The sequence below is a fragment of the Orcinus orca genome, chromosome 15 (assembly GCF_937001465.1).
Source record: "Orcinus orca chromosome 15, mOrcOrc1.1, whole genome shotgun sequence".
Classification (NCBI taxonomy): domain Eukaryota; kingdom Metazoa; phylum Chordata; class Mammalia; order Artiodactyla; family Delphinidae; genus Orcinus; species Orcinus orca.
In genome coordinates, this window is record NC_064573.1 from 72,391,318 (window position 1) to 72,403,349 (window position 12,032).

Below are 12,032 nucleotides of genomic sequence, written 5' to 3' on the forward strand. Positions count from 1 at the left end.
TGCATGGGAGGAGGGAGGGTCAGGGGGTCCTCTGGGGGGCGGGGAGCACTGCTGCTGGGCCACACACATTGGAGGGATCCTGGGAGCTTGGTCAGCCCATCAGATAGCACCTTCCCAGAGAGCAGGATGGAGGGAAGGGTAAAATATTTACTGAGCACCTGCTGTATGCCGGACCCTTTCCTCACATCATCTTCTTTATTTCCTACCCTTACCATGCTGGTTGACAGATGAGCAAACAGAGGCTCAGAGAAAAGAAGGATGTTCCCTGAGGCCACACAGCCCACTGAATCCAGACTGAACCCAGGTCAGCCTTAAAAATCTGAGTTGTCATGAGTATCTTCTTTACATAATTAAAACAGCAATTAATCAATCTTACTGATCAGTTAAATCTAGTAACAATTATCCTATTCGGTCCTTCTTATTGCTACTCCCCCTATCTCTGGCTTACACACAGGGGAACTGGGCAACAGATCCAGGTGGGAGTCCCCCCAGGCCACAGAGTTCAATAGGCAAAGCCAGATTTTAAACCCAGGCCTTTTCTACCGTCTCAGGACTCTGGCATAATTGTGATCTTAGTAATTTTTTGCTATGTTTTTAATAGAGGAATAATAACTCTTACCGATTATTGAGCACTTATTACCCATCCCAGGATCTTTATTAAGAGCTTTAAGTGGATCACCTCATTGAGTTGTCAGAACACCATACCACAGGGCACTATTGTTATCCCCATTTTACAGATGAGGAAACTGAGGCACAGAGCGGTGAGATGCCTGAGGTGACATGCTGGGAAGTGGCAGAGCCTGGCCTTGGACCCAGGTGCTCCTGACTCTAGAGAACCCCGGATTTGGTTCTCAATCAGGTCGATGGGTGCCCCACCCAGGGGACAATTTGGCAATGTCTGGAGACATTTGGGGTTGTCACAATCGGTGGGGGGTACTACTGGCACCTAGTGGGTCGAGGCCAGGGATGCAGCTAAACATCCCACAATGACACAGAGCAGCCCCACGCCCCAGAACATCCAGACCCAAATGGCACTAGTGCCCAAGCTGAGAAATCCTGCTCTAGGCCCTGTGCTGTGAGGCCAGAGAGGGAAGCAACTGGCACACAGCCACTCAGCAGGTTAGAGGCTGAGCCAGGACCCCTGCCATGGAGTAGAGGGGAGTACTGCAGGGCTGCAGCTCTGGGACTCAGTTCTCTGTCAGTGGCTTGCCCTGGCTGGTGGGAATGGGGCAGTGAGCATCCAATGGGGTGGGAAGAGCAGAGAGGCTCTGGGATGAGGTTGAATAGCTTGGCTGGACAATAGGGAGCCACAGCAGGTTCTTGAGCTGGGACATCTGCACACTGGGGTTGGCAGGATGGGAGGTGGGTGTGCACATTAATAATAATGCATGCCAGCAGCAGTCCCTCCCTTGTGTGTGTGTGTGTGTGTGTGTGTATGGAGGGGCAAGAATGGGTGTGTGCCCCCAGCCCTGCACTCACCCCAATCTTGCCCGTCTTGGCGGCCATCATGAGGGGCGAGAGGCCGTCGTTGTTGAGCACGGCCTCCAGGTTGCTGTCGGGGAAGAGGCGGGCACACTTGAGCAGCAGCAGGTCGTACATCTTGGTGACGAACTTGGTGTTCTCGCGAGTGTTGTCAGCGATGGCCACCAGTGCGTGCAGCACTGTGTTGCCACGGGAGTCCTGGCGCCGCATGTCCGCCTTCTTGTGCGGGTTCTCTGTCAGGTAGTTGACGATGTGGGGCTGGTTGGTGCAGGCCGCCAGCGACAGGGGCAGCTCACCTGTAGGTGAGGGGGTGGTCAGTGACGGGGCCCCGGGGGCGGACACTCAGGGGCAGACACCGTGACAATGGACGCAGTGCCCACGGTCAACGTGGACGAGCCCCGGCTGACTGCACGTGTCTGGAGGCGATGCCCCCGGGTAGACAGGGGCCGGGGGGGAGGGCGTCATGTGACTTGGAGGCTGTGAGGGATTCTTTAAGGGACTTTGTGCCTGAACCCCAAATAACATGTGCCTTTGAGCAGGGGTGAAATTTAAAATCTTTCATGGGTCCAACTGGGACATGGCGGTGATGGAATTTGGGCCCTGCAATCCGACCATCAGTCCCAGCTTCAGTCAGACTGGAGGATGCGAGTGTTAAGGGGCAGGGACACCCCATCACAACCCTCTGATCCCATCACGATCCCCATTGTAGAGATGGGGAAACTGAGGCTCAGGGCAGTGGGGTGATGCTCTACTCCTCAAAGACAAGACCTCAGTGACCAAGACCAGTAAGGCGGCCCGTGTACCGGGTGCTGTCTGGGCCCGTGGCCAGCGCAGCCCTGGCTGTTTGGGGAGGGGTCAGGGCTGCCAGCACCATCATAGGCCCCCAGCCCCCAGCCTCTCCCCCGTGGGCCCCAGGCCCCACCGGGCCCCTCCTCACCAAAGTAGAAGTAGCCTCCCTCATCCTTGGGCTGGAAGAAGCGTCCCCGGGCCTGGGCGTGAACATCGGCACCTTGGGCCACCAGAAGCTCCACGTAGTGTTTGCAGCGGCGCTCGATGGCGATGTGCAGGGCGGTCTGGCCTGGGATGGGGTGGGGGACAGTCACCGGGGGCAGAGACCCGACCAGTCGTGGGAGGCGCTGGGGTGCAAAAGGGAGAAATCCACCCGAGGGCAGCAAATAGACCTTCAGACATTCCCAGACGTGGAGTCTCTGACGCCCGAGGTCCCAGATCTGCTGCGTCACGCAAGCAGAATCTTAGGCTCAAGGGATATCCAACTCGGAGGGTCCCAAATGTGGGAACTTTTCAGACTCATAAGAGGCTTTCATCCTAGAGGAAACAATGGCATCATGGTCTCACAGAATTTGGGATATAAAATTCACAGCCTTTGAATCTGCATATCCAGGAATCTGGAAGGTCAAGTTGGATTCACAGATCTCAGAATTTAGACCCAGGGAGCTGGCACCGGTGACACCTGTGCCTCTCTGAGCTGGTGGCTCATAGAACTATTGCAATAAAGCCTCAGAGTATCCAGAACCAGAGCATCTTGGGTCCAGATTTCCAGGTTCACGGCCCCTTTGGTTCACTGCATCTGGGAACCTTGGAACCTTTGATTGTGAAACTCAGAATATCCAAGTTGGAAGGGGTAGTTATTGTCCTTTTGTCCATTCATTCATTCATTCAACAACTGGTTCCTGGGGACGTGCTGGCACTTGGGGCCCAGGCTGAAGCTCTCAGTTGGGGGGATGGTTGGACAAGTGAAGACGGTGCCCCCCTCCCGCCCAGCCCAGGGCCTCACCTCGGTAGTAGATGTCCCGGAAGGGCGAGTTGATGAATTCGCGCATGTTGCCCGTGCGCTCAGCGATGTCCAGAAGCACAGGGATTGTGTCGTTGCGGCCGTTGCTCAGATTCAGCAGGGCTTTGGGCAGGCAGGTCTTCCCCGTGGATGGCTCTGTGAGTAGAGACGTGCGGGAGAAGGGGTGCTCGGCCCGTGGCCCAAACTGCTGGGCAGCTGTGGACAGGGCACTGGGCAGGGAGCCAGAGGTCCTGGCCGTGTCGGTCCTCCTCTCCGAGCCTGTTCCCTATCTGCTCCCCATGGTACTGAGAAGGTCAAATAAACTCAGAGGAGCAGAAGTTTTTTTTGTTTGTTTGTTTTGCGTACGCAGGCCTCTCACTGTTGTGGCCTCTCCCGTTGCGGAGCACAGGCTCCGGACGCGCAGGCTCAGCGGCCATGGCTCACAGGCCCAGCCGCTCCGCGGCATGTGGGATCTTCCCGGACCGGGGCACGAACCCGTGTCCCCTGCATCGGCAGGCGGACTTTCAACCACTGCGCCACCAGGGAAGCCCAGGAGCAGAAGTTTCTTAAAATGTGGGAAGCTGCAGCCTGTAGAGAGGTTGCTGTTTACCAAAGCATATCTGGAGAGAATTTTTAAAAATCAAATAAAAAGGGGGAATGCTGGGTTAAACAAAGCCAACCGTATTTCTTCACTACAGGACTTCTCAGAACCTTTAATCTGTTAATGAGGACTGTGAACCTCTAAAAGCAGACCCAGGAGGCAGTCTTTGCCTGCCTATTTGCACATAGATCCTTTTCCCATGAAGCGATTACACTAGTGCCCCTAGAGGGGAGCAGAGGGAGTGCAGCATTCCCGAAAGTGGAGGCTGTGAGCCATAGCGAACGTGAAATTACCTTCGAGGATTTGGGGGCTTCTGCAGATGCAGCAATAATAACATTAAAACCCCGAGTGTGCAAGGTTTCATCCGCTTGACAAATCCCTCCTGTGAAGTCAGTCTTTGTTTTGTCCTAATGGGTCCTTAACGTCTCCCACTAACGCTTACTGTCCCTTTGCAATTTTCTTTCCCTTGTATTAATTTTTATGGTGACAGGAGTTGATTTATATCTTTAAAAGAGCGAGTCAATGAAAAGAGAACTTACCTGTGAATCAGGCAGGGGGCAAAACGGCCAGATGCAGGAAGGGGATCAGGAAAGGGATGAGGAATGCGAAAGGCAGGTGTGGGCTGAGGGGCCCGCTCTGGAGCCAGGTCTTTGGGGGCTCACATTGGGCTTTGCTCCTGATTTCTGTGTGACCTTTTCTGCTTCAGTTTCTTGTCTAGCTAAATTGAGGCTACAAAGGGAAATTGTGGGACTTCCCTGGTGGCACAGTGGTTAAGAATCTGCTTGCCAATGCTGGGGACATGGGTTCGATCCCTGGTCCAGGAAGATCCCACATGTCACGGAGCAACTAAGCCCGTGCGCCACAACTACTGATCCTGCGCTCTAGAGCAGGTGAGCCACAACTGTTGAGCCCGCGAGCCACAACTACTGAAGTCCACGCGCCTAGAGCCCGTGCTCTGCAACAAGAGAAGCCACCGCAATGAGAAGCCTGCGCACCACAACAAAGAATAGCCCCTGCTCGCCGCAACTAGAGAAAGCCCGCGCATGGCAACAAAGACCCAACGCAGCCATAAATAAATAAACATATATATATAAAAGGGAAATCGTGAGCTAATAGGTATTTGTTGATGAGCCCAGAGCCAGGCAGATAGGAGTCTTCAATAAGTAATACTGCTGCCTTTATTACTCCACGAGAAATGCTTTAGAGCCTCTCCTTAGGTGCTGGGAAGTGGTGAAAACACAGAGATCTGAATTTCTGTCCCACGCTCCTAGGAGTGAGGTTGCTCGGACAAGCCTTGTTCTGGTTACTTTTTGCTACACCCCTGGCGCCCAGCCCAGAGTCAACACCAAGTAACTATGTACCGAATGATAATGGACTCCAGTTCCCCATCTTCATAAGGTGGAGGGGACCCCAAATGCTGGCCGAGGCCCCTGGGGATTCTGTCCAGACACACCTGCACTCAGGGGAACCTCAATCAGCCCGTTTTCTAATTGTCAGGCAACTCATGATTCTCCACGCTGACCTCATCATCTTTCCCTCCCCAAAGCCCAACCCGGTCTGCATGTGTCCCCTCCGTAGATGATGGTGTCCCCAGCCAGCCAAAACTTGTGTGTCACTCTTATCTTTGTCCTGCCTTCTCCCCACATCCAGCAAGTCCCACAGATTTTACCTATTTCTCCAACCCCTCCACCACGCTCCATCTCCACTGCCACCAACCTGGCCCAGCCACCATTTCTCTCACATGCCTGGTTTCCACCAGCCTCTCTGGACGTCCTTTAATCCACTTTCCACATAGCAACTGAGTCCAACTCTGGTCATGTTTAGCCACAGCGCCTTTGCACATGCTGTTCTTTCACCTCCTCTCTAATCCTTCCTCCACCTCTTTTTACCTGGCTAACTGCAATTCATTCAGACTTAGCTCAAGTGTCACCTCCTCCCAGAAATTCTCCCAGATCTTCCTGATTAGGTCAAATTGTCCAATACAGCCTCTTATGGACACAAATTACAGTTTGTAATTGTGTATTTATTTCTGTGATTGCTTGATCAAGTTGGTCTCACCCTCGAGACTGAGAGCAACTTGAGGACAGGGTCATGTCTGCTTCACTCACCACTTCCGCCCCACACCAGCACAGAGCCTGACACTTGGTAGGTGCCCAATAACCACTTGTTGAATTAATACACATTCAGCGAAGGGGCAAGCTGGGCACTGCAGGGAATTCCAAACCACAGGCGCTCAAGTGGTTTGTGTGGGATGTGGAACTAGACCCTGGATTTGGACTTCCACACTCCCAGGCCCAGGCTGTAGCAGGGTCCAGGGCTGCCAGCCTGGGTCCTGTTATAAGACACGAAGAACGGCGGCTACCCAGAAATGGGGAGGGGTTGCAGTTACGATCTCCACCAGCAGGTGGCGAGGTAGCTCTGCCCATGAGGGGATGAGGGGAGGCTGGAGCTAAGGGCCCTAAGTTAACTGCCAAGTTGGAGGTTGTGTGTGGGCGGAGGGGCGGGCCGGTCACTGACTCCCCTAAGAATCAATGAGCCTCTGGCTCACGAGCCTCTGGCTAGAAAAACACGCAGGGGGCAAATCCAGGTTTTGGGGAGCCTGAGACTTACACAATTTGGGGATCCTGTTAATGAAAGCGAACACACAATTACAAGTTCCAGATTAGGTCCAGGGCTACAAGGGGCCAGAGCAAGCAAGGGGCCTGAAGCCTAATTAATGGGCCTGTAGAGAGTAAATCCCCCTCTACAGGTGCACTATTCTGTACAATTTCAGGGCCCTCTCCCAGCCTATCTTAGGGTCCCCCACCCACCCTCAGGCAGACACACTGGCCTGGGGGTTCCCAGCCTAGGCTTAGCGCCCCCTTTCAGCTCAGTCCTGAACTCAGAAGCCAGAAGGCTTGGCAAGCCCAGCCTGACGCTGCTCTGACCGCCGAAGCACAGGCACCATGATCCCCATCTCACGGGGGTTCGCTCCACACCAAAGCTCCCCACTTTTGCCTGGTGAACTTGGGGGGCCAGGTGGGGCCATTTGGTCGGGGCTTAAATGTGGGTTATCGCCAAATGAGATTCACACCATCACAGAGACCCTCTCCACAACTCTAAGCTCGTGCCCCAAACGAGGCCACAGCACCTGGCTGGGTACCATGAATGAATATTTTTTATTAAGTCCGGTAATTCTCTTCTGATGGACACAATAATACAGCATCGTATCGTTTTGGTGTTCCAAGAATCTGGTTGATAAAGGTATATGTGAAAAATATACTGCAGACCCCGTCAGCCTACTTTCACACTTAATTTACTTGAAGTACCTAAAGTCTCCAAAAATGGCCCCTGATCTCCCTGAAGCTTCGTCAGCCCCGAGCTGCCACAATTCTCGACATTTTATATGGATTTGTGGGGTCACTCGGTCAGTTAATTACAGCTCACCTGGCACCCGGCACTTAGCAGGTGGCTGACTTGGGTGGAGAGGCTCACAGGCCACCTTCCCCAATTTGCAGGGAAGCCCTGGGGTAGCGGAGGGAGCTAGTGCCCCGAGGTGGGTGTTCTGAGCCTGGACAAGGCTGGAGAGTGAGCTGTCTGGGCTGAGTAAGTCCCAGGGCAATGGTGACTGGGCTCCAGCCTATAGCGGGGAGCCAGAAAGCTGGGCGGGGAGGGGGGCAGAGCCTCAGAAGCAGAAGCAGGAATGCCCTGCTCCCCACTCCAGAGCTCCCCTCAGAGGGGGCAGGAGCCCCTGGGACCCCAGCTGCCTTGTGCTTGGCACTGTGGAATTCTCTGTCCTCAGAGGCCAGGACTACGCTATTATTATTCCCCAGGGTACAGATGAGGAAACTGAGACCCAGAGAGGCCACACGTCCCTTAAGTGGTAATGGTGGGATTTGAATCCAGGTGGGTAAACTCTGCTCACCTATGACACTAATCTTTTCATAAATGAAGGCTGAATGAATGAACAAAGAAAGGCAGCAAAGGCCCAGAGAGGTTAAGTAATATGGTAAAGGACACACAGGACCAGACTCCCTGTCCAGTGCTCTTCCTGGCTAGCGCAGCCCACTAACCCAAGGGAAAATGCTGAGGGGAAAGGGGGCCCCCAATGCCAGGCCTCCCCCAACCCCCAGCTGGCCCACCTGCTATTCCTGGGTGGCTTACCCCGGAACTCCTCATCAGTCAGCCGCTTCTTGTGGGTCAGCAAGAAGGGGAGCAGCCCGTCCAGGTCAGCGGTGGAGCCCCGAGACACGATGTCAAAGAGGATAGGACGGTTGAAGACTTTGAGTATGGGAGGCGGCTGGGGCGTGGGAGCTTTGGAGCTCTGTGGCTGCTTCCTGAAGGGGGAGGAAGCCGGGTGATAGGAGGGCTCATCCTCTGCCCATCCCACAGTCTCTAGACTTAGGGGCCCAGGGATTGGGGGGTGGGGGCAGCTGGAGCCCTAGGGAGGGACCAGACTGAGAGGAGAAAGACATCTGGAGACACAAAGGAAAGTTTTATCCCAATAGACTCTACCTGGTACCTGTGTGTTGGCTGGAGACAGACAAAGAACACACAGCCCACCCATCCACCCACCCACCCATCCATCCATCCATCCATCCACCCACCCACCCACCCACCCATCCATCCATCCATCCATCCATCCATCCATCCATCCATCCACCCACCCACCCACCCATCCATCCATCCATCCATCCATCCATTCACCCACCCATCCATTCACCCATCAATCCACTCATCCATCCGTCTACCTATCCATCCATCCATCCATCCATCCATCTATCTATCCATCCATCCACGCACACACACACCCATCCACCCATCCACTCTTCCATCCATCCATCCACCCATCCACACACCCACCCATCCACCCACCCACCATCCATCCATTTGTCATTTACTAAGTACTTAAGAATCCAGAGACTGGAAGAGACAAAGATAGTAAGAAAATAAAGGAGGAACACCAGACTAAAAGATAAAGCAACTCTATCTTTTATTCAATCATTCACTCCTTGATTTATTCATTCAACAAACATTTGAGACAAATGAGGCCACGCACATAGGTGCTTAGTCCAGGCCCCACCAAAGTAAACACCCAATAAATGTTAGCTGATATTCCTGTTATTATTTAGCGCCTACTGTGTGTCCAGAGTCTGTATGTGTGGGAGAAATGCCGAGCTACAGAGGCAGGTGGAGACAGAACAAGATGGAGAGGGCTGGGGGAGAGGAAGCGATGGAGAAAGAAAAAAGGGAAAAAAACACATTCATTCAGTCATTCAATAAACACTCATTGGGCACCTACTGTGTGCTAGGTTTTGAGAGCCAAAGAGCTGGAGCAGCAGCAGCCCAGGGGCACCATGAGGGCAGGGACGCCCTGTGTCATGTCCTCACGCACCCAGTGCCCGGAACATACAAGGGCGAAGAACAATCTGTGAAATGAAGACAGGATGGAGAAGAGAAAGAGGTGGAGATGGGGAGGGAGAAGAGGGGGTGTAGGGGAGCAGAGAGTGAACCACGACAGAGGTGGCAGGGCCAGAGGGGGAAGGGACACTGAGGCAGGGGCTTCAGGGCAGAGAAGGCCAGCGGCTCACCAGGGGGAGTGGACAGCCGCTCTCCCTCCTTCCTCTGCCCGGGCCCCAGATCTTACACCCCAGGGCAGGGCCTCCAGTGATGGGGGGCCAGGGAAGGGGGAAGAGGTGCTTCCTGACGACGGGGGCACACAGGCTAGGGCAGCCCCCATTTTATCTGCTCCTGAACTGTGACCTTTGAGCCAAAAAATGAGATGAAGTAACACCCTCGCCCTCAGTCTTCACCGAGGCAGCCTTCGGGGTCTCTGAAGACCTCAGCCGCTTAGCCACGTCCCAACTCCTCTGCGGCCCCCGCAAAGCCGTTAGCCCTGGCTGTCTGGGGTAATGGTGGGGATGAGGGCTTGAAGGAGGGGATCTGAGGGAGGGGAAAGGGAGACAGGGAGTCCACCAGCTTCCAATGGGACCTTGGAGGGATGGGACACCAGGGCACTTTGCTGCCCTGGGCCTGTTTCCACCTCTGAGTGGAGGTTATGCAATTTGTCCAGTACAGCATGTGGACTGCGAGGCCCCATTTCTTGGACACATTGAGCCCCTCTAGCCTTGGGCCCCTGTACATGCACTTCCCTCCACCTGGAACACCTTCCTCCCACCACCCCCGCTGTGTGGCTGCCCTTTTTCACCCCTTAGCGTTGGGCTTAAATGTCAGCTGCTCCAGGAAGCCCTCCTGGACTACCTTTTCTGTATCAGCTCCCCTCTCCCACCTCAGCACCTCCCCAAAAGTGAATTGTCTAATCACTTGCTTATTACCTGTCTTGTCCTCCAAACTGAAGGTACCAGTGACAGCTACTCAGTGTCTGAGCTGATAGGAGTAATGTCTGTTCTGACTCACCCCTGGAGCCCCAGGGCCAACCGCCCTACCTGGCATGTGGCGGGTGCTCCAGAAACGGTCACCGAACAAATCAGTGGCTCAGTGAATAAATAAAGCAAACAAAGCAAGGGCTGAGGAGGTGAGTGGCCTTCATCCAAGGGCATAAATGAGTCTGTGATCATCAAGGGGGAACAGAGGACGACCAGGTGACAACAGGGCATCTGCAGACTTCAAGACTCTCCTCCAGACACACACACAGGCCTGAGAGAGGTTTTCATGGGCGGATGGCTGGGCAGAGAGACGGCAGATGAATAGATGGGTCGATAGATATTTGAATGAGTGATGATGGATGGATGGACGGACTGGACAAGTGGATGGGCAGATGGAAGGGTGGGTAGCTGATGACAGAGAAAGAGAGAACAAAAGAAAGACATGGAAATGAAATGAATGAATGAATGATGAATAGTTTGATAGCTGACTGGCTGGATGAACAGAAACAGTGAGTAGGTGGGAGAATGGATGGATTTTGGCTAAGTATATGGTGGATAAATGGAAGGTTTGTTGTATGAGTGGATGACTGGCCAGATAAGATGGGACAGATGGATAGATGGGTAGATAGATATTCGAATGAGTAGATGATGGATGGATGGACGGACTGGACAAGTGGATGGCTAGGTGGAAAGATAGGTAGCTGGATGAATGAATGAGTAGATAATGGATGGATACACAGATGGATGGATATACAGATGGATGGATAAGTGGACAGACAGATGAATGAATAGACAAGTATACAGAAAGGTGGACAGATAGGTGGATGGATGGATGAGTGAATAGGTAGACGAATGAATGGATAGAAGGATGGATGGATGGGTGAATGGATGGATGGATGGATGGATGGATGGATGGATGGATGGATGGATTCAATACAGAGGCGGAGACCCTCGGCCAGGCAGCCAGCAATACTCACTCTATGACCTTCCTCCTCCACCGCTTGTCACTGGGGTGCTGGCGATAGGTGCCATAGTCAAAGAGCGAGTCCATGGGCGCCTTCTTGGGCCCAGGCACCACTGAGGACTCATACAAGGTGGACTCCAGCAGGTCGATGGGGTTGGGCACCCCCTTGCGGAAGGCGCCCTGGAACTTCATGCGCAGGTTTGGTCGCCCATCGCCTGGGCCGGCGGGGCGACCACTGTCAGCCGGAGAGGGCGACGGGGAGCCGTCCTCCCCCTCGAACAGGTTGGCCAGCGAAGAGAGGGGGAAGGCCTCCCCACTGGGGATGCCACTCTCATCCCCGGGGGGCTCAGCTACCTCCCCAGGCCCCGCGCGGGGGCCTTCGCTGGGATCCGCCATGCTGCCCCTGGACCTGTCTGCACTGCTCTGCCTGTAAGGGAACAGGAGGGGAGTCAGGCCGGCTCCAGGAAGCCCCCTCCCACGTGGGCAAACAGCACTGCTGCCAGCTTCTTCAAAGCCACCGTTGTAATGACAGGGGTTCAGGGTGGCCACTCCCAGATGTGGTTGGCCGCCAGCCCCCCGCAGGAGCTGCAACAGAGCCTCTTTCAGGGACCTGGAAACATGAGTCTGCCTCAGGTCCAGCTACCCTGGATGTTAGCTGGAGGAGAAAGGGCATCAGAGTCACACTGGGTCCCCAGATCTGGAGCCTGGGGCCTACTCCTGGCCAATCAAGCCAGCCTCGGGGCCCCCAGAGCAGGGTTCAAGTTCCAAGCTCCACATTTAGCAACCGCGTGACGCGAAAGCGGATGGTTCACAGCCTCGGTTTCCTCA

General features: G+C 54.3%; 1 protein-coding gene across 2 annotated transcripts in view; it reads right to left on the bottom strand.

The window, feature by feature from the left end:
* TRPV4 (transient receptor potential cation channel subfamily V member 4) overlaps positions 1–12,032 on the bottom strand; it is a 37,034-nt gene that overhangs the window by 10,930 nt on the left and 14,072 nt on the right. For both annotated transcript variants that reach the window (XM_049698391.1, XM_033408605.2), the window contains exons 2-6: positions 11,218–11,631; positions 8,019–8,191; positions 3,278–3,430; positions 2,420–2,560; positions 1,480–1,778 (exon numbers count right to left, since the gene is read on the bottom strand). In XM_049698391.1, the coding sequence (XP_049554348.1) occupies positions 1,480–1,778; positions 2,420–2,560; positions 3,278–3,430; positions 8,019–8,191; positions 11,218–11,600 (1,149 nt within the window). In that variant the 5' untranslated portion in view covers positions 11,601–11,631. The remainder of the gene's footprint in view (positions 1–1,479; positions 1,779–2,419; positions 2,561–3,277; positions 3,431–8,018; positions 8,192–11,217; positions 11,632–12,032) is intronic.